The sequence below is a fragment of the Pholcus phalangioides genome, unplaced genomic scaffold (genome assembly GCF_987345545.1).
Source record: "Pholcus phalangioides strain wild (caught in Gottingen) unplaced genomic scaffold, Ppha-v1.0 ptg000018l_1, whole genome shotgun sequence".
Lineage (NCBI taxonomy): Eukaryota > Metazoa > Arthropoda > Arachnida > Araneae > Pholcidae > Pholcus > Pholcus phalangioides.
The window spans coordinates 11,760,391-11,784,177 of record NW_028301611.1 but is presented as its reverse complement, the minus strand read 5'-3'; the positions used below and the strand labels follow the sequence as shown (position 1 = coordinate 11,784,177).

At 38.9% G+C, this 23,787-nt stretch overlaps 1 protein-coding gene across 1 annotated transcript in view; it reads right to left on the bottom strand.

The window, feature by feature from the left end:
* Window positions 1-23,787, bottom strand: part of LOC149071738 (neuronal acetylcholine receptor subunit alpha-10-like) — a 44,512-nt gene that overhangs the window by 2,199 nt on the left and 18,526 nt on the right. The window contains exons 2-6 of the mRNA XM_089247678.1: window positions 7,757-7,920; window positions 2,526-2,570; window positions 2,061-2,170; window positions 1,736-1,933; window positions 234-571 (exon numbers count right to left, since the gene is read on the bottom strand). Of these exons, the coding sequence (XP_089103804.1) occupies window positions 234-571; window positions 1,736-1,933; window positions 2,061-2,170; window positions 2,526-2,570; window positions 7,757-7,920 (855 nt within the window). The remainder of the gene's footprint in view (window positions 1-233; window positions 572-1,735; window positions 1,934-2,060; window positions 2,171-2,525; window positions 2,571-7,756; window positions 7,921-23,787) is intronic.

The window sequence follows — 23,787 nt, the reverse complement described above, 5'->3', positions numbered from 1 at the left end:
GCATGATCACTGGTAAAAGCGGTATATGCTTAATGCTTATCAAATTTACCAACGACTCTTGAGTACTATTCACACATGACCAGTATCTGTGATGTATTTAACGAAATTTATCAAACTTACCAAAATGCTCGGCAATTATCTATAATAACCGGTCATTATGTATAAAAACCGGATTTATCACATTTATCGTAACATATATATATATATATATATAAAACACCACAAATCCTGACCTAGCAAAGGGATAGACTCGGAAGTCTCGGGCATCTTCTCGGCTATCGCCAACATGAAGACGGAGAAAGCGAGAAGAACCGTCACCCCGAGTGCTATCTTCTCTCCGGAATCTGGTGGTAGACAGAAGACCAGCAGGGTCAGGATGGACATCATCATGCAGGGCATCACGACGTTGTACATGTAGTACAGCGTCTTCCTCCGGATGACCAGAGTCACCGTGACGTCTGGGAAAGGTTCCGTGCAGCACGAGTAGAAAACGACGTTCCTGACGATTGTGGCGTCCAGGAGCTCCCATTCACCGTTCGGCACGTAGTTGCTCAAATCAACTTCAGAGGTCCTGAAAAGAGAGACAAAAACAAATTGTGACTTTAGGTGAGCATTTGTCTATACCTCCAACCTTTCAGACACGATGGACCAAACTGAAACTTCCCGTGAAGCCCGCGGGCCACCAACTGAAGTTGTAATTTAGTGACATAAAAGGGGCCAATGGGGCACCGCGAGTTAAACATGAAGGAAAATAATTGAAGACTTTTATTTATTTTTTGGAATTATTTCTTTTTATTAATTATCAATTTCGATTAGATCTGAAATAATTTTTTCCATTAATTCTGGAGAGTTTTTAATTAATTACTGATTCGATTAATTAATTCTGAGATTAATTTCAACCTCAAATCACTATAAATGATTAATTTTTATTTTGGTAATTCCGTATTTGTCTTCCTTCTTACTATATCTTGAAATTATTTGTTTCAATAATTCTGCAATTATTCGTTTATTGGTTGTAAAATAATTTCTATAAGAGATTACGAAATTATTTCTTACGTAATACAGTATTTCTTATTAATTTAAGTTATTTTTCTTATTTATTCGGAAATTATTTGATTCAAAAATTGAAAAATTATTTCTTTCAGTAATTCTGAAACAACTCTGCAATTATATTTCTTTCATTTATTCAAAAAAAAATTCTTTCATTTATTCTAAAATATTTGTTTCATTTATTCTAAAATATTTGTTTCATTTATTCTAAAATATTTGTTTCATTTATTCTAAAATTATTTCTTTCATTTATTCTAAAAAAATTTCTTCCATTTATACTAAAAAATTTGTTTCATTTATTCTAAAAATTTTTTTTTCATTTATTCTAAAAAAGTTTCTTTCATTTATTCTAAAATATTTGTTTCATTTATTCTATTAAAAATTTTTTCATTTATTCTAAAAAATTTGTTTCATTTATTCTAAAAAAATTATTTCTTTCATTTATTCTGAAAAATTTCTTTCTTTTATTCTAAAATTATTTTCTTCGTTTATTCTCTTTCTTCAATTCCAAAATTATTTCTTCCATTAATTCTAGAATTAATCACTTTTAAATATTTTCAACCATTCACTGAAGATGATCGTCGGGCCACGACAAAAACCTCCGAGACCCAAAAGTGGCCCACGGGCCATATCTTGGAAAAAACCCAGATCCTACTGGAATAATTGGAAAGCAAACTCAACTCACCTGTTGGTAACGTCCACCTGGAGACCATCATAAATCCAGGAACCCATTTTCATGATACACGTTTGGTCATCGAACGGGAAATAAGTGACATCAACTCGACAGGTACTCCTGAACTTGGTCGGCGGGGGCCAGAAGACGTTGCCGTCAGGCTCAAGCATCGCCCTCGAGTTCATGTACCCTCTAGTATAGTCATCTGCGCTGTCGAACCAAAAACATCGAAAGAAACCAGTTTGAAGTATTTGCGACCAAAAACCAATGACCACCAATGACTAATATTTAGCGGGATTTCTGGTACTTGAAAAACAATTTTTTTCGACATATTTACCTGTTATACAGAACAATATCAGGCAACCACAATTTCTCGCAAGGGACCCGTATCTTCTTCAGGTTGCCGAATTCTTCCGGATTCCACCTTAGGTAATCGTCGTACCATTCCTTTATTGAAGAGAACAATAGTCACTGGAAAATTTAAGCTTTCACACATGAACACGCGGGTACAAAGATGGTACGTATCGGTGATAAGTGGCGGGGAAAGGATCGACAACTCGTGTCCGCAACATTAACCGTGACTCAAAGTCTTAATTAGTGCGATTAGCATAAAATAGCGATTCGTTAAGACGCGGTAGAGAGGCGACAGATTCCGTCGTCATCACCATAATTACCATTTCATGAAGCCACTTCGTTTCTCAATGAACCAACAGCTGTCGGTTTACCTTTCCCGCCCATCACCGAGAGATGGTAATTTACATTAATTAACACACGTGGCGCGCGAGAAACATAGAATACTTACCTGATCCAGCCAAACATTTGTGGTCAGTACCTGGTTTTTTTCGTCCTGTTGAGGGGAGAAAAAGGGACAATAATGAGCATGAGACACGAGAACAACGCACCACCCTGATCAGACATTAATTTACAACCCCCCCCCCCCGGATTATAATAACGTGTGCAACTGGAGACGCAACAATGGCGGAGGGGGTGCGTCATATCATCGTACACAGCAGGGTTGCACAAATTTGTTTACTTCGCGGGCCTCTCACGGGCCAGAAACAGGAATATTGTATATAATATACAACGGGTAATACACTTGTATTACCCGTTATTTACGGGACATTATTCCCGTAATTTTGACCGTATTTACTTTTTGTAAAATATGCCCCGTTTTTCGCGGTTTTACACGAATCTTATTCGAATTTCTATTTTTTTTTTTACTGAAATCAAGGTTTTTGAGACTATAAATTACATGATGATTAATTATCATAATTCATTATAATCAGAGATAAATATATTCATTTCCCGTATTTTCAAATATAAAAGGTGTAACTATAGCATAGTTTCAAAAACTTTTTGTTTCATCGCCCCCCCCCCCTCTTCAGAAATTGCCCTCAACTCAAGTAAACCAATAGGATCCTATGTTAAATCTATAGGTTCTATCGCCCCATTGCCCACTTTGAGAAACAATGAACTGAACTGATGGCCAGAATTGTGAGGGGGAAGACTCGCCAATACAAAGAACTTTCACCGGACAAAGAACCATACGCGGCTCACCACTTACTTCCCGACCTGTCCTTCCACCCTCTATGGTGAAAGTTGTTTATTTCGGCGATTTTTCTCTCTCTCTCAATCAACTTTTGCAGTTCTGACCATCAACTGATGGGTGTAACTTAAAGTTACACCCTCAATCAATCAATTCTGAATTGCAGCAGACCTCACAGTTTTCTCGCCATTGGCAATTTTTCAGCCATTCTGACCATAGTTAACAACTTTACTATTTCTCCTAGACACTATTTTTTGGCTGTAATTATTCCTCGTAAAATGCGGCAAGGGGAATTAAATGATTACTGTATATACTGTCTGGCCCGCGAGCGACGGTGAATCTGTCAGACCACATAAGGCCCCGGGCTCTGTATCTTCCGGGATTTTAGCTCTTTACCCATTTGAGTCGGGCCAACCTGGGCAGAACTACGTATATCTTTCCCGCGAACTGGAAAGGTTCTGTAACCCTCACCAACGCATTGCCAAAACTACTGTATAACACGCAACACCGAGAAAACTTCATGGGTCTTACAAGCAACGATATTAATTGTAATAACCAATTTATCTCGGTCAGTCTCTCGTACGCCACCGGATCGTATAATAACACTCACCAATGCAAAAATCACCGTGGCATGATTCGTTTTCATGAATCAAGTGATACGTTGTGCTCTGCGTGTTTGACACTCTGCTTCGACTAATTTGTTACGGTACGCAAGGCTCGAACTGTACGATGTATTGTATACTCTATTTTCAAGCTTACGATCACTCGGAATTCGGGACTCTTGAATTATTTGAAGATAATTCCGTTTCGAATTTTATTTCCGCGTTCATAGCGTGGTATACATTCACCTTTCCCTAGAAATCGATAGCTTCCTTGGCAATCAAAGTTCGAGAAATTCCACTTGTGGATCCCTAAATTGCAACCTCATTGGTTCACGCAAACTACAGAAAACGCGTACGTTGGATTTATAGCATAAATGCTCAACCCATGGCCCGTGACCCGCAACATATTTTTGTAAAAATGAATTAAGCGGCACATTTCCAGGTCACTAAAGCGACGCGCGGCATTTTTAAAGATCGTTTGAGTGATCTACGGCACTGTTCCAAAGCGCTTATGTGGTCCGCGGCATATTTTTAGATGATTTAAGTACCCCGCGGAACATTAACATATCGCTTGAGTGTTTCTCGGCATAGTTACAGTTCACTTGAATGACCCGCTACATGTTCCTAGTGCACTTGGAAGGCGCATGACTCAGTTCCGGAACACGTTAGTAATCCGTGGCGAATATACATGCTACTGAAGTGACACGTAGCAAATTTGCATTTCGCTTGAAGGACCCTCGGCATATTAACAGATCCCTTGAATGACTTGCCGCACGTTTCTTGAGCACTTGGTAGACCCATCGCACAGTTACAGATCACTTAAGTGATCCGCGGCAAATTTACATGCCACTGAAGCGACACGAAACTCATTTACCGATCACTTTAATAGCATGTGGCATTAATTCAGATCATTGAAGTGGCCGGCGACACATTTTGAGATATCTTGAGTATCCCTGGGAACTCTTCCACAAATCACTTGGAAGACCCATGGAACAGTTCCAGATGGCCCGCGGCACACTCCATTTGAAAATCTGGAAGCATTTTCCGATGTAAATACAGGAAAGAGTATTGGGACCCCCTTTTTCCTTGAACGGGAAACGGACGTATAGTTGAAATTGATAGAGGCAAAAGTAAATATATCTACACACATACGTATATACACTGCATGCGTATACTTCATGGCAAGATATAGGAAGAAAGATGCGTGTATTTCAGTAAATCCGGGAGATAAATCCCCCTTTTTTTTTCGATTCGGGAGCAAAAACCAGGAGTATAAATCGGTTTGAATGAGAGAGGAGAAAAATTTATTATTAATAAAGAAAAAGGATCCAGAAAAGCGCCAAAAGTCTCTCTTTTGCTCTCAACACTGTAAGATGTTTTTTATTTCATTTCGAGAGGATCCAAATCTGGAGAAAAGTTTACAGAGAAGCAAAAATCTCTCTCTCTCTCTCTGGAGTATCAAAAACTGGAACGGAATGCTTTCTGGAAATAGGGACTTCATATTTTTCTTAGCTTTTTCCTTTTGTACACGCAAAGTCGTTTTTTATTATCAGATATATTTATTAAAGCTTTGCGTTATTACACATATAGCAAATATTAGGATTACTTTGATCTCCCAAATATAAGCCGTGATGATGTTCTGAGGGAAAAAAATTCCTGAATCCTTTTTTTCACATTAGTTTCTAAAATAGTTATTTTATATTCCAATAGCTCCGTAAAAAATAAAATGTACAAGGTGCGGTCAAATAGTTTGGTGAATGGTCCAATAGTTGAAGAACAACGTGGGTTAAAAACGTGCGAATTTGAGGAAAAATAGTTTGGTGAATGGTCCAATAGTTGAAGGACAACGTCGGTTAGAAACGTGCGAATTTGAGGAAAAATAGTTCGGTGAATGGCCGAATAGTTGGACAACGTCGGTTAGAAACGTGCGAATTTGAGGACAAATAGTTTGGTGAATGGTCCAATAGTTGAAGGACAACGTCGGTTAGAAACGTGCGAATTTGAGGACAAATAGTTTGGTGAATGGTCCAATAGGTGAAGGACAACGTGGGTTAAAAACGTGCGCCCCCGCTTTGAGGAAAAATTTAAAGAATCGCCCCCCCTCTAGCGTCGAAAACACTAAGATAAAAGCATAGCTGCTTGTGGCAACCGATAGAACGCACTCTGAAAGTTGATGTCACGATAGGCTGACCATATTTCCTCGAGAGAAATACGGGAAATTGGGATTGCAAATACGGGACATCGCCAATTATCGCCAAGAACGACGCCAAAAGTGAACAATGTTGCCAAATATTGCTGAAATAACGGAAAAATCGCAATGGCGGCAAACGAAGCATTATTGCGAATTGCAGTGGATTCCACGAAACAAAACGTTCACCAAGGCAAATGTGGGAGATTAATGCTATTATTATAATATAATTTATTTATGAGTTCAAAAATATTTTCAATTTTTGACTTCAATAGAGTATAAAAATCCAAGTAGGCGTCATGTAGAAAACGGAAAAAGCCGGGACTGTCCCGTGAAATACGGGAGGTATGGTCACCCAATGTCACGATGAAATGGGACAAAGCGTAAATACATATAAAGTTTTGCTATAAAAGAGGGAAAACTGTGAGGAAGACTCATGATGGAAGTGTACGGAACAGAACTAGTGTAAAAAATGTGTTCAACACTGGTTCAAACATTTCCGCGACGTAAAGGAAACTGTTGATGATGCGTTTCAGGTCAACCTTTCACATGCAGAACACCAGAGATCATCGAACGAGTGCGACAGATTATCGTCGTCTTACTTTAATAATAATAGCGGATTATAATTGGGGGATTAACAAGGTTCCTGCGGACTTCCTTTTGTTCCTCCCGTCTCAAGGGACTTTCATGACATTCAAGCAAGAGTGACATTGTTGCTTTGGGCAATTTCCAAAGAAAGCTTTTGATGAAAGACTTTAGCATCTTTACAATCTTTGTCGAAAGTGTATTGTAGCTAATGGTGATTATTCTGAACCCCAGTAAAGGTTTATTGTTTGTGTAACTTCTGTTCCTCCTTTATTTTCTGAGACCACATTCACCGAAACACTTTTTGAGCGCACCTTGTATATATAAACACTGCTGTGGAGACTTAGTGGAATATAACGTACTTTAATTAAGGTGTACAAGGAGCCCACTTGGGACCCAAAAAAAGGGGGGTCCCATAGATAAGGGGGTTTCTTATACATGGGTAGTATTATAAATGTATATTTTTGGCATTTTTCCAAATTTTAAGCATAAAAACTAACAAATAAAGGAGGTTCTTTACACACGTTAAAATGCGGCAATTCGCACTAAGAAATTGATATGGTTATTTTAACGTATTATCCGCGAATTGAATTGAAATTTTATTGATCTGAACATATATGACAATAATCACCTAATTTTACGCAGGAAAATGCGTTAGTTTCTGTTTTAACTTTACCATCATTCTTCCAAGGCATATTGTAGGGGGTCCTGCACATTGCACTGTGGAACCTCCTGATAACGGACACCCATGGGACCGAAAACTATCCGCCAACAGGAAGTGCCCGTTAATATACAGGGTGATTACTTACAGACAGGGCCGCAACTAGATGCTTGGTCACCCGAGACAAGCGGTCATTTTGCCGCCCCCTTGTAATGTTGAAGTAAAGGTTTCAGAATGAAATTTACGCCCCCTCGGGTCTAGCGTCCGGGGCACGTGACCCGCCTGCTCCCTCCCCCAAATTGCGGCCCTGCTTACAGCCGTTCATTAACACCAAAAAATCCGCCAAACCAGTGAAGAAAGAGGAGCAACATGTGATAGAAAAATCTCCTTCAGCTCGTATTTTCGATCCATATCTTTGAAAACTCGTTAGAATCTGCATAATGTTACGTACCAAATCGAATATTTGAGTCAGAGTGATTCCCAGGCGTATAACCACCGCTGCGGACGAGTTGCGCACCGGACGTACGCTATTGTCGTAGCCGTCCATCAGTTTATCAACCAGCAGCTTTTCGTGACTGTACCTCTGTCCGGTTTCGTTGTCAGAGTACTTGGATCCTGAAAAATTCAAAAGAAGGAGAGTATTTAGGCAAGTGGTTCTTAACCTTTTCGTGTTCTATGAAACCTTTGCGTCAATAGAATGAAGTCCATGGACCCCACGAGCTAGAAAAGGTCACGGAACCCTTTGATAAATAGTTTTTAGTACATGCATATAGCAATGCATAAACAATGAGTTAATTTTGTTTTTTCCTCATCCAGGCTCAAGCAGCACCCGAGATCTCTCTAAGGAGACCCAAAGGGCTCGGGGGAGGGGGGGCCCCTCCAATATTGCATCATACATTAATTAATAAAGGATTATTAGATTATTAATGGGATATACTGCAAAAAAGGGTAAAGATTTCTCATACGTCGCTATATCCAATGGCTACAGGTGAAATGGACAACACGATACTTTCATAATGTGAAAATTCAAACATTTCCATCTTCACTTCAGAAAAATGGTAGAAAGATGGCAGCATGAACACGAAACAAGCGCAACTCTACAACAAAGATACGTTAAGGCCACACATTCACTCAGAAAACACATTCCGGCGCTTGTTTCGTGTTCATGCTGCCATCCGTCTACCATTTTTCTGAAGTAAAGATGGAAATGTTTGAATTTTCACGTTATGAAAGTATCGTGTTGTCCATTTCACCTGTAGCCATTGGATATAGCGACGTATGAGAAATCTTTACCCCTACTATAGGTGAAATGGACGACTTTTCAGTGACGCCAAAGCTTCGCCTGCTATAGAAGGTTGTTTCATACATTCATCTGTTTGAGAGAGAACTGCTGCTGAAAAATTTAAAGGCTTTAGCACCGCCTATCGGTTAAGTTTGTATACAAATTGTTTATCACATTCATAATTTTCAAGATATTTAATTTGAATGTCGGGGCATGCCTTTTCGCGGATGCCCTGACGCATTTGGTTCAGTATTTAAAACCACGCATTGGCTTTCAGATCCAGTCCATGAGGCCACAGATTATCGGATTTTTTAATTTGGCCATTAATTATTTTCATGTGGAATCGAAAACATTGTCATTATTTTTATTTGTTATCACTTTTCCAGTGTAAGTGAGTGTCTGGGGTTGCTTTGCAAGTAATAAATAAGTACCCGTAACCCCAAACAGGCGTATTTCGCTTTTTGTATTCAACGGAGCATTTGCCATGATTTTCAGGATTTTAGGCATGTTTTCATGTTTTTGAGCATTATTTTGCATATTTCCCACAAAACAATGAAAGGAGGGATTTCTCCCTCCTCCAAGCTCACTCTTCACTGGCTTCATTTCCGGCATTGGCAAATTTTTCGGCGGTATTAGCAACAATTGAACCACTTTAGTTGTGAGCTTTTGCGCCATCATTTTGGACAATTGGTGATTTCCCGTAACTTCCTCGAGGAAATATGGTTAGCATATTTAAAAAGACATGTTTCAAGGCTTTTACGAGATATTTTAAGTTTCTTTAGGACATAAATGCATAGGGAGCGTATTTTGTCGTTTATAGCTCATAAAAATCCTAGCCCTAGTTATGAATATTCAAAGTTATATATAACAGATCAACAAAAATTCTCTTTCCTACGAAGAAAATCCCAAGAATATTTTCGTACTGGGTCCTGTGTTTGATAATGCTGACCCTGAGTTTTGTTACAAAGTTATCCACTCTGCACCATTAGGATGCACAAAGATACGCATTTTTAACATCCACTGAGCCGCATCCTAACTTTTCGGCTCTGTTGATGACACCGTAGGTTTGAATACATAAGCAGTATTCAAACCTAAAACCCACGTGGGTATAGCTTGAAATTTTACAAAACATTCCTGCCAACTAAACACTGAAAAAATTTGATTTCATTCGTCATTGATTGCGGAATTAAAGCATATTTATTAGCAAAAAAAGTCACGGGAAAAACAAGACACATGGTTACCGTATGTAGGGGGGGGGGGCGGGTCGTGCTTCATGAAGTTTGGGAACCACTGGGTAAAGTTATTTTATGACCACCCTGTATATGTAGCTTTCGGACAGTACGTTTCGCAAATTCGTAAACATTCGTAATTTTTGCAAACCTTCGGAAATTTCAATTCAGTTTCTGAAACTACAAGTGACGCCAAGCGTTTTCTCTTTCGGTCGAGAGTTTTCCGTATATTTAAGTTATTTATGGAGTCGAAACAGACGAACTTGAAACATAAATATACATGGGGGGGGGGGGGGGAAATCGGAACTTTCAGTTCAAGCTGTGACATTTTAGCCCCCCCCCCTCTTTTTTTAGAATTCTCGAATGAGATAGAAACAAGTCATGCCCCAGGAAAAAGAAAGCGTTTTTCGCCCTTTTTAGGGAAAAGAATGGAATAAATATTTATAAGGAACGTACTGCACACAAGGAAAGTGGTTTTTTTTCCGCCCACGGATGAACAAGTAAGAGTTTCCAGACAATTTTTTGTTATACATAAAATTTCTTCGATATGGAATTTAGTCGTAACTTTGTTTTTTCGAAACAAATAACTATGTGCTTAAGTCACTCTGAAGGTTTTGAGGTTGTGGAAAATCTGGAACTTTCGGGAACCTAATATCAACCAATTTTGTTCATCAATCTTTTATGAGTACTGAGACTAAATGATGGCAGGATATAACCTTTTCTGATCTTTTAACCAACTCACGGACAAGCTTTTGCCGATGAATTCGGATTATCTATATTTATGGAATCGGCGATAAATCTGGTAACCTTGTCCTAACCTAACCGCATGTTAGAAAAAAGGAAGGGGAAAATAAAAATACATAAAAGGAAAAAGTATAATAGATAAGGTAGATGATGGAGTCCTTTTTTCTTTCGCTCGTACATGCATAGAACGATACATTATATACGGACAGGAGTATAAAAGAAAGAAGGGAAACAAAAAGCAACTTATGTAGATAGGGTTGTTATAAAGCTTCGCGATGGTGAAGAGAGAGGAAAGGGAACACAGAAATATTGTGTTTGAATTTATTCCTCTGATGTTTGGACCCAGTATTACGCCCGTGATCGTAAAAAAGGTTAGAGATGGGGGTGTACAACTTTCGGCCCGTGGGCGAAATGCGATCCCACTAATGATATGAGAATGATGATATCAGTCAGTCGCAAGCTGGTGATATTTATTTCATAAAAATACCGGACATCGTTAAAAGAAGGTGTCAAGATAAGTAAAGTTGCCAGTTTCACCCAAAAAATTGGCAAAGGTCACGCAAATTGTTCAATTTTCAAAATTGCAAAATTTAAAATTGCCAGTTACAGCCGAAAAAACTCAAAGGCAAGTGAAAAAGTGGAAATTTGCAACCAGGAAATCCTTTTTCACTATTAAGCCAAATTTCTTGACGGAAAGGGCAAGTAAAAAAACTGGTTTCCACACACACAGCTTTGGCTTTCTTGATTACTATCAGGGTTATAGCATTGCTATCACCTTAAAAACACCACGTTTGGCGCACGTTCGGTGAATTTGGCAAGTTTCGAAAGTGACGTCATCAATTTTTAATGCGTTATAGCTCCGTAATTATTAGTCAAATCAAAAAAGTGAAAACACTTTTCCATATAAGTTTTTCACAAGGAATCACGCGTGCAATTATGGTTAGGTCGATAACACCCCCCTTGTACACACACCCGAAACACCACCCTGTACATCAGCTACTTTTAACTCTATTAAAGAATTTATTGTGATCCTAAATTTTTTTGTGGCACTGTAGTAGTGTTATAGGTAGTATAGCAGGCTTTGAGTCTCAGTTTACTAAATATTGCTGACGAGGGAGGTCGGAGCATTCCATACTAAAAGCTGGAGGGGGGGTCAAAGATGGCAATAATCCAGCTTACGCAATCCTTGAACGGGCTCTAATGGCCTGCGTCGCGTTATTTAAATAACGGTAAACATTTCTGGATATTGTTTGATAACCCAGCCAGGCAGACGAAAAAGAGTTATTTCTTTTACGAGAAAACATTAAACGACGCTTTAAACATTTATTGCGATGTAATCAAGAATCACATTCAGTCGAGTTCATGAATTCCTTTATTTCCCTCGGAGGGAAATAACGACCTCCTCTTGAACCTACAGTCAAAGCTTATTCAGGACAATAAAATACTTTATTATACAGAGTAACAGTCAATAAAAGGCACGAAAATGACGTTCAATTCAGAATTGATTGCCTATGAGTATAATCACTGTATGTGAACAGAATTAACTTTTCTTCTTTCCGAAGTTCACTGATGGTAAATATTAGAGAAAATACAGTATAGAAGCTAGGGGGGTACACAACCTCCGGCCCGCGAAAGTTTTCATCATCATCATAATCATCATAAGGTCTCCGATTCGAAGGTTGGCAATGATGGCTCTCCATCCCACCCGATCTTTAACTTGTTTCCTTTAACAAACGGTATTGTTGTCCACTTCACTCCTTCAGGGGTTCTACTATCTGCTCACGCTTATTATCACCCGATCCGAATTATAAGCATCGGTTCATAAGCATTACCTTAAGAATAATCCGAAAAACGATACCAAGAAATTATTCTTAGGCTCACTCCTTAACGTCACGTGACGGGGAACGTCACGTAAGAGGGGAAAATCAAAAGAAATCGCTTTCCACACAGGGAAAAGCGATTTTTCCCTTTGGCCGACCGACCACTGACCAATTAAAATTAGGCTTGGGGTATACAACTACTACTATACATTTACCGAATTTTTTTGTTCAGCGACGGTGGCAACGTCAAATTCATTTTTAATGCACGTGCAGAACATTTGTTGTTTTTCACATTCTTTAACGTTACATATGGAAGGTGTTAGCGGAGCTATATCGGCTAGATATTTTTTTTTCTAATGGGAAGGATGGGAAGCAAAAGAAATACATGAAGAGTTATTTCCATAATTAAAATGTATTTTTCAGCGTGCAAATATTATTCAGAGGGATATTTCCGCATCCTAATTAATTTATTGAAGTTCTTTTTAAGCCGTACTTCAAAAGGAACTACCAAAATCACATTGGAATAAAAACGTATTGTTGTCCTTTATTGCTTATTTTGATGGACGTGGATGAGGTTATTACTTTGCTTCATGTATTTTATATATATAATTTTAGGATAATATAATTATATCATCGAGAAATATACGGTGAAAAACAAATCTCGATACAATACTGTGCAGACCAAGAAAAAAAATATATTGTTTTAGAGAGATTGTTGTTATATCGAGAGGCAGCAGTTAGAGCATCAGCATTTTCAAACAAGACTCCAAAAAATATTGCTGTAGAGGGAATTATTGTTATATTGAGTACCGTTGTAGAGAAGTTTCACTGTATACTATACTTGGTAATGAGTAGATTTCTAATTAAATGTAATCAATTGTAAAAAGCCGACGAAATTGCATAGTTTTCTTTCAAGGAAAAACACCACTGAAGTCATCGTAATGAATTTCCATGTCCAAGAAATAAATTTTTCACTGAACCGTCGCCATCGCGAGTAGAAAATACGATCATCCGATGCTTAAGGAGTGGGTCTCTCCAATCCGTATCTTCCTCCGAATATTCGGAGAAATACGATGCTTGTTCTCGGAGGTGGAACGTCGATAGTACGAAAATTTCCCTTTTATGCTTATATTGTCATAATCGGTGCGGATACGGATCAGGTTCCTGATAAGCATGAGTAGATAGTACAGCCCCAGGTTCTCTGTCCACATCTCTCTTGGTATTCCTGTCTTCCTTTATCATCTCACTGTATCCTTCAAATATCAGTGTCGTGTTCTCTCCTGCAGACCCTCTTAAGATGTGTCCAGCATACCTTCACTTCCTCACAGCAGCATTTCTTATCAGAGTATCTAGATTTTCAGTTCTCCTCCTGACGTCTTCATTGGTGATTTAGTCTCAGTCCACTTTATTTTTAACATTCTTCTAACACCAATCAAATGAGTTTATTTTTCTTTTGATTTCCTTGTTCCATGTCCAGGTTTTACATGCGTACAGTAGAACCGGGCATCTAAAGAGCCTCGTTTTTATTTTCATGTTTAGGCTACGCTTTAGGAACTCTCTCTTACATTTCCAGAATCTTTAGCAAGCGAAATTCACCTTCTCACTTCCACAGCACTTCTTCCATGATTTGTTATGTAACTTCTTAGGTGATGTCCTTCCTATAACTTCCTACGCGAACATTTTACACTTATAAAAATATCATTCAAACCCAGCCGGCGTCACAGTGGAAGTCGGCTGAAGTTGGCCTTCTGCTTTTTTTCAAAGTTAAAGCGCGAATGCGAGCCGATACCTCATTTGTATAAGTCTCTCAGCGAGAGAGTGGGCATACCTTTAACGCGCTACTTTCATAACATGACCCTCACCCTCTCAATTTTAGACCTATCGCAATCACCTCCTCTTGCTGCAAGCTCTTTGAACACATAATTGCCAAGAAGATCCGTACCCACCTCGATTCGATTCACTTTTTCCTTCCTAACCAACATGGATTTAAATCATCTTTATCTGTATCTCCCTATTAACACTTTTCATACTTAACAGACTCCATTGACAAAAACTTGCAATCCGATATCATTTTCCTAGATTTTTCCAAAGCATTTGACATGGTGCTCCGTAATAAACTTAAACTAAAACTTACAATCCTTGGTCTAAATGTTAAACTGCTGAAATGGGTGGAGGCCTTCGTTAAAAACCGTAGCCAGTTTGTCTCGTACAAGGGCCAGAACTCCCCTTTACTTCATGTCAAGTCTGGCACACACCATCAGTCGGTCCTCTCGCCATTACTATTTCTAATTTACATAAATGATCTACCCGACTCCATAAACATCCGTATCAGACTCTTCGCTAATGACTGTGTCATTTATAAAACAGTGTCCAATCTTTCCGACCAAGAGAGAATCTCTCCAACACAACCTTAACATTATTATTATTTCCGAATGGTGCTCAACCTGGGAATTACCCCTTGATTTCCCAAAATTTGTTTTTATGAAAGTTACCCGTAAAAAAATTCTTCACGACTTCCCTTATTCAATAAACATCTCTTTGATCTCTGAGGTTTCCCATTATAAATACCTGGGCATTATAATCTCTTCCGATCTCCGCTGGAACCTTCACGTTGATTATATCTTTAATAAATGTCTCCAAAACCTCTTTTTCTTCCTCCGTAACCTGAAATACTCCACCCGTCATGTCCGTCACTTGTGCTACCAGACATATATTCTCCATGCTCTCTCCTATGCCTGTGAGGCCTGGGATCCCCAAACCAACATAGACAAAGTAGAATCCATCGAAAATAAATCCACTCGTTTCATTTTTAAGTGTTGGTCTTCATCTGTCTCCATAACGGAACTCAAGCGCCAAATCAATATCCAACCGCTCTCCTCTCTTCGACTTATATTTCGTTTAACTTTTCTTTACAAAATCCTCGATGGGTTTTTTAATATTGACACTTCCAATATTCTAATCAAACCTTCACATTTCTCTGTAAGACTCAATCACTCCCAAAAATTACAGCCCATCTTTGCCTCTTCAGATTGTCACAAATTTAGCTTTTTCCCAAGAACTATTATCGACTGGAACCACCTATCAAATATTGTAGATTGTACCATGATTTCCGAATTCTCTTGTACCAGCAATCGTCACTTTCACCATATATAAATTCCGCATCTTCTTGTATAGGCCTCAGCTAATCAATATTGAATAAATAAATTTTAAAAAAATTAAAAACCTCAGGCCCCTGATATTTTCACTTCAAAACAGTTTAAACAGTGAGAAAAAATAAATAAATAACGAAATCATACACATAAGTTTCACAATCCCTTGCAGATCAGTGAAAGACTCAACGGAGATACACAAGGTGTTGTCCAAGTGGTGTCGACAACCACTATTGCGTCGGCTGAAGTTGGTTTTCTGTAGTTCCGAACTTCGAAGCCCCAATGCAAGCCGATCTCCCCGTTAAAAATCGTGTCCGGAAAATTCACCGCCAGCAATTCACCGACAACAATTCACCGCCGGAAAATTCACCGCTAGGAAAATCAATTATTCAATCATTACACTTTACTCATAGATAGAGAAACTGATGGCAGATAGAAGCACTATACACAACAACCATTACACAGAAGCAAACTCCACGTCACGTTCGCTACACATACACGCACATTCCAACATGTACCAATTCGTTAGAAGTTCCGCAGAGGAATACGGACGAGGTGCACGCGTGTTTCAGTAGTAACAGCGTAGAGTTACAACATGTTTTCGGATGAGTCGCCATCTGTTATCAGTGTTGGAAATCACTGAGCTTTGGTCTGGCTGTCCATGTGCTGCCCCGTTCAGATCACACGAGCTCTAAAGGAAAGAGGATTCATTTTCTTTGTAGTCTAGTGGTCCACAGTGCTCTCCCGGCCAGTGAACGGACGTGGGTTCGGTTCCCCCGCGCGGCAAGTTGAATTTTCTCCCCCGGATTAATCTTCGCATCAGCCAGCTGTCGAAACCTTCGTAGAAATAGTGGAGAGTGACTTCATTTCCGGATAAGTTTACGATAACCCTAAGTACAGGGTATAATCAAGAGCCTAAATTAGAGAGAACAAAAATTATTTCATCTTATTTCCCTTTCGTTAAGTGTCATTCCATATAACTTTGCCGACGTCGCGTCGAATACAAGCGAAGTTGTTTTCAACAGGGGTTCTGCCCGTTTCCTTCAGCATCTTCGTAGATATATGCCTGTGAAAACCCATGTCCAGACCCTGTCTCAAACCCGAATACTACATGACCAAAACTAGAAGGGAGGGCAGAGCACTGATTTGGAATTCCACTCACGCATGATGATTTCGTATCCATGCGTGTGTTCTCATTATTCACGTATATGTTAATAGCGGTGTATAAAAGCTTATGGTTTTACGTGATGGTTAACACTTTGGAAGGGGGAGAGGGATGATGGAGGATAGATTATGCATACTCGCATGGAAATTTTGATCCACTCGCACGCACGTGAATGGGGAACAGCTCTGGTTACTGGTAATCACGTTCGTTTAACCGTTTAAGCGGTTTTTAAAGTTTTCCTGACCCGCATTATAACTGACACATTGGAAATAAAAGCGTGTTGAGAGGTAGGGGGGGGGGACACAGAATCCCGTGAATGTCGAGAAATGTAGAAAATTGTAGCAAATACTTAAAAATTCATTAAAAATTGCTGATTTACCGAATTTCTTCAAACTTTTGAGTGCCCCATTTGAAGTATGTGGAATTTGATGTGCATGCATCAAATTTGCAACATAATTTTTTTGTTTGTTTTCTTCGCCAGCAAGAGAGTTGAAAATTTTTGTTTTAATGATCATACACACCAGCACTGCGCGCAATTTCACAGCTGCCCAAATTTGAATTTCTGCATAAAGTAAAGCTGTTTTGTGTTCTAAAATGTTTGTTTAATGCAATGAACTCTCAGGGCCGTCCTTTCAACTTTTTCCAAGGGGGGGGGGGCAAAGCACATGTACTCAATGTATGTATATATATATATGAATATATACCATTTTTAGTGTATTTTCGAAAGCCCCCTTCCCCCCAAATGACGGGCCTGAATGAACTAACCTTTCTAAAATATCTAAAGTGAAAGTATTTTTAAAAATTCACAAAAATTTAAAATTTTATGAAATTTTTCAGAATTTAAAATTTTATGAAATTTTTCAGAATTTAAAATTTTATGAAATTTTTCAGAATTTAAAATTTTATGAAATTTTTCAGAATTTAAAATTTTATGAAATTTTTCAGAATTTAAAATTTTATGAAATTTTTCAGAATTTAAAATTTTATGAAATTTTTCAGAATTTAAAATTTAATGAAAATTTCAAATTTCAACGCAGGAATTCCAACCATTTTAGTACATTTTATGCTCCTAGGAGAGGGACGCATACCAAACAAATTTCATAGAAATAGGAAATACACTTCATGAGATATACGCACAGTGACAAAAATTGATGTTTTGAGGAAAAACGCGTTTTCAAAGATCGTGAAGTATGAATTTTGATGAAATTATTGTTTTTCCTAAACCTAATGCCGTAGAAATTCATGACAATAGCAGTAATATCATCAGTTTTTAACATTGCCTTCATGTTTTCTCACTTTACTCTCATGTTTTCTCACTTTACTCTAATTTTTTCTCACTTTACTCTCATGTTTTCTCACTTTACTCTCATGTTTTTTCACTTTACTCTCATGTTTTCTCACTTTACTCTCATGTTTTTTCACTTTACTCTAATTTTTTCTCACTTTACTCTCATGTTTTCTCACTTTACTCTCATGTTTTCTCACTTTACTCTCATGTTTTCTCACTTTACTCTCATGTTTTCTCACTTTACTCTCATGTTTTCTCACTTTACTCTCATGTTTTCTCACTTTACTCTAATTTTTTCTCACTTTACTCTAATTTTTTCTCACTTTACTCTCATGTTTTCTCACTTTACTCTCATGTTTTCTCACATTACTCTCATGTGCTCAATTTACACTTGGTAGTAGCAGAAATAAATTACCATGAATACAAATAGTATAAAAATAATAACTAACAAAAAATAACTCTTATGCTGCTACTGTGTCAAATGTCTCGAGAACGTCTGTATACAGGGTGATTATCTCATTTCCTTTGCCCCATTTAACTGGCGGACCGTTGATCCTAGAGGCATACTTCCAATTAGAAAAAATTTCCAAATTACGTGTAGAACTCAGATACGTCATCCATGTTGCAAATGGGGTTGTATAGTTATTATTGAAATAAAAATAAAAAAACTTTTTTTATACGGCACCCTGTCTTCAAGAACCCAATTAGAAAACTGTTGCCCTGTTTCTCCTGATGCTGACAGAAAATTCCAAGTTTCTAAGTGCACTATTCGCTGAGATATTTTTTGAATTCAAAAACCGGGGGGAAAGTTGGGAAAGAACAGCGTTGGGGGAAAGAAGCGTTCTCCGTTAGCTTTTGCTGTTCTTCTCCGACTTTCCTTCGATTTTTTGAAGGAAAGTTAGATACATGCCTCCCCCCCCCCTCATCCTGGAGCAGGGCCCGTAGGCTGGGATCTTTTACGGGCACCAAGATCAGACTTCCACGGGGCCCATATATGATGAATTTATAGCGTGAAAAAACAAAAAAATTATAAGAATTGTTCCAGGCCCCAGGCCTAGAGCCCAGGGTGCCCCACCCATGTGGGGGGCCATGACAGAATGAATAAGTAACAAGCGGACTCGGGGGTGGTGGAGATTCAAGTGTAGTTATCAATGGACTTGTCCGAAAACAGCGAAAAATGTGGAAAATGTGAGGCCTCGTTATCTAAGTGATCTGCCCAGAATCGATTGGATGATAAACCAATCAATTTACACAGCCACGCTACTATTCAAGGGGAAGAGGACAGTGGGAGGCATTTTGATCGCCACCTTGAAACCGCCTGACCACCAGGCAGCCCACCGCTCCGTCTCAATGAAGAGAGTAAAAGTAGGTGGTGGAAGAAGACCTGGGCCACACTTGAAAATTTGCGTGTATAGTGTTGTGAATCTAACATGAAGTTTATTTGTTTGCAATGCATCTTATAGTGCTGCCATCTGCCATCAATTTTTTAACTGCGAGTGAAATGTAATGATTGAATATTACCGTTGCACAGGCCTGTTTCTGTCTGTTTTTAACGGTGTCCTCAACACCTTTTTATCTCAATCCTGTACAAGTTTTCTAGTAGGAATTTGAGATTTCTAAGCAAACAACCCCATTTTCATCCACAATGCTGAAATATTAAAACAACAAAATGCTCGGAAAATTTGAAGTATACTTAAAAATGATTAAAAACCATGAAAAAATGCTTTAAAATTAGTTAAAAATCATTAAAAAAATGTTCCATCGCATGAAAATACCGCGATACGTCAAATCATAAAAAAATATGCATGAATGAATGAAGGCCAGAACTTTGCCACTGGACTTATCCCGTTGCCGAGATCTCTTCCAGCCCAGCTTCGTGGCAGAGTCTGGAACAGAAAAATATGCAAAGCCATAAAAATCCTAGCCTTTAGAGATGAGTATCCAGAGTCAAACATTTACTCCAGAAAACGATACTTTCCTTGTGAGAATGCTGAAATGTGTCAAATTTATTTAGAAAATGTAGAAGCTCCAAATTCTCAAACCACGAGGTTTGAAATCCCTTTCTGTAGCTTCGACCAACACGAATGTCTTTTACGGACCTTTTTACGTGGATAAATTTGTGTATTTCCAATTTCCACAACCTCCCCCATCCTTGGAACACAGTTTTCTTGCCGCTATTAAAGGAGGAGTCTTTCGGTCTGAAAGAACCTAGTTTTTCCCCGAAAGACTCCTCCTTTAACAGCGGCAAGAAAACTGTGTTCCAGGGATGAGGGGAGCTGGTGGAAATTGGATTTATTGCTGGTGAATGTGGTATAACAATCATCCGTAAACGATAAATATCCAGTAATCACACGGAAGAGGACGTACGTGACACAGTTTGGGCCGGAACCACGTCAAAATTGAGAATTATCTTATCTGACAAGTGAGGTTTTACACGAGACATCGATTACATGAATACTATTCATATCTCGTTCACAGTTTTCTCTAAGATTCTCCACCATTTCCTTTATCCAGTTGAGTTTATCAAGAGTTGTCAAACTGTGGAGACGCGAGAAATTTCCCGAACTTCCAAAACTACTCGTTAATAATCTTTTCAATGCGATATTCGGATAGAAATTGGCGATACGGTGGTAGATCAGATTTTGAGCTGAGAGGAATCACTAAAGCCCTGTTCACATGTACAATAAAACATCACGGGAAGTTCCCGGTAACGGGGATTTTCGCTACAAACCATTCACATGCCACTTTGTTTATGTCGGTAATCCCCATCTTCTTTCCGGAAGTCGTCACTGGTTACGTGGCGTGGGTTGAACGGAAGTGGCTGATTCAAGATGGCTGTCGAAGGAGCTCACAGTAGTTTTCGCGGTGCAAAGGGTTATGGGAAAGAAGCTCGGTATCGACCACCAATCCACCCCAAGAAAGATGGGCTTTTTTTTTTTATGAGCTTCTCTCCCATTTTTTTCCCTACGGGGGGGAAAAAAAAAGTTGCCATGCCAGTAATTATCACCAAAGCGATCCCCAATCTTGCACATGTGAACGGGGCTTAAAGTAACTTGTTTGGCAACTTCCTTAGACAATAATCCTCCCTTAGATAATACATGAGCCCCGTTCACATGTGCAAGATTGGGGGTCACTTTGGTGGTAATTACCGGCATGACAGCTTTTTCCCCTCGTAGGGAAGAAAAAGGTGGGAGAGAAGCTCATCAAAAAAAGCCCATCTTTCTTGGGGTCGATTGGTGGTCGACACCGACCTTCTCTCCCATAATCCTTTGCACCGCGAAAACTGCTATAAGCTCCTTCGTCAACCATCTTGAATCAATCACTTCCGTTCAACCTACGTAACCAGTGACGACTTCCGGAAAGAAGAGGGGGGGGGGGATTACCGGCATAAACTTAACGTCACGTGAACGGTTTGTTGCGAAAATCCCCGTTACCGGGAACTTCCCGGGATGTTTTATTGTACATGTGAACGGGGCTTTAGTGTCCTGTAAGAGTCCGAATTCTTGCTTTATCTCATCAACTGTTCATGGTACAGTTGTATGGCCTCACTTATATTTAAAAAAATGCTCAAACTTTATTCAGTAATCACACTGTACCATTTTTGAGAGTGGAAATCAGTGTTACAAAATACAAATATCTAAATTTTTATATGTCCCCCCCCCGTCTCTAACTTCTAGTTAACCCCGTTTACATGTGCAATAAAATATCCAGGGAAATTACCCGTAACAGGGATTTTTGCTACAACCCGTTTACATGACGTTTAGTTTATGCCGGTATTTCCCCCTCTTTTTTCCGGAAGTCGTCACTGGTTACGTGGGTTTAACGGAAGAGGTTGATCCAAGAAGGTTGACGAAGGAACTTGCAGTAGTTTTCGCGTCGCAAAGGACTATGGGAGAGAAGGTCGGACTCACCCACCATTATGACTCTTTTGACGGATCTTCGTCCCTCCTGATTTTCTCCCAGGAAATTGATGATTATTACCTGCAGTTGCCATGCAGGTAATAATAACCAAAGCGACTCCCAATCTTGCACATGTAACCGGGGCTTTATAAAGTTGTTGCTCTGTCTCTTCTCAGCCCAACTAGAAGAAATCCCATGATATTAAGTGCTATATTTGTTGAGATATTTGAATTCAAAAATCGGAGAAAAGTTGGGAAAATTTAAAAATTATTTTAGAGCTGAAATATAATACTATGGCCCTAAACTACAGAATGAGAACTAGAAGAATATAGTTATATATATCTGACAAAAATGGACATACGATAGTATGGTTCTGAGGTACAGACTTTTCAAGACAGAATATAGTTATACAGTCGAATCCCGTTATAACGAACTCCAAGAGACCGGAGAAATCACTTCGTTATAACGAAATTTCGTTATAAAGGAATTTCAGGTTTTCGCATTGTTCCTATGTAAACTTATCTGGTGGATTATAGAAAAACGTTCGTTAAAACGAGATTTTCGCTATAACGGTATTCGCGTTGAAACGGGATTCGACTGTACCACAAAGAATTGCGGATGAAAAACTCTCTCTTTATCAATCTATTTATATTATTATTTAGTTTTTAAAGCTTCCTTTACAAACGACCTCCCTTGATGTGCGTCAGTGTGGAGGAAACTCGAGACTGGGGGGAGGGGGACCGTATCTCCTATGTTCACGATAGGATTTAAGTGTTGAATCGCCTCCCAGTTTTGAATAACATAGCTGCCAACTTTTCAAAATGAAAATTAGGGACATTTTCAGCGAACCCGTGTATATTTTATACTAAAACCACTCGCTAATAAATACAAAAGGGATTTTTCCAAATGAAATAGGGATTTTCCACACATGGAAGTTAAACCCTTGGGAATAAAATCCCTACGTGAAATTAGAGGCCAGAACTCCAATAGTGATCTAAAAAAATATTGTGTTCAATCAGAAACGACGTGAACACAAACATTCTGCGCGAACGACCCCAAAATCATCGGAAGATGAAGGAAAAAAGCGTCAATGTTTGAACAACATGGCTTTTTTTGTGACACTTGCTTGATGCTTTTTCGATTTCACATGGTTGATGTTGTCAGTCTTTCCACCACGACGGATGCTTATGTCCTTAACACAACTTGTGCAAAAAGAAAAAGTTAGCCGTTCTCTGGGACGTTTGATGAAAGGAAATTTATCCTAATAAGTATATTTAAAATTAATTAAATCTTTTTTTTTGCTACCCGAGGATGATCTTTCCGAACGATTTCAACTAAGTTTGTCTATTTCGATGTGGAAAAATTCACCTACTCCCAGTCATGTGAAATCAGTGTCTGCAAGCAATGAGTTTATATAAGATATTTGTGAACTCTTGACGTCTTGTTGGCGGAGAAGGTCCCACTATTCGCCATACTCCCTTCAATTTGCAGAAGTTTATTCGGAACCGACAGACGGGAACGTCAGTGATATCCCGGATATTTACGGGAATCAGTTGGCGTTATAGTGCAGCTGCTCTAGGTGGTTTTTGTGGCTTCCGTTTATGGTTTCCAGCGGCATTCTGTATTTCGCATCGGCTGACGCACCGTCGAAAGTATAGTTTCATTGTGTTTTACACGTTCGTCATCAATGCTGCTGCTTACTTCACAAAGCAACAGGCCAACGACGTTACAAATATTCAATCATTACACTTCACTCACAATTTGAAGTATAGATGGCAGCACTGAAATATCATACACAACACTAGCTATACATTCAGACTGTTAGGTGCACTCACTTTGTTCCAGACTCTGCCACGAAGCTGGGCTGGAAGAGGTCTCGCCAACGGGATAAGTCCGGTGGCAGAG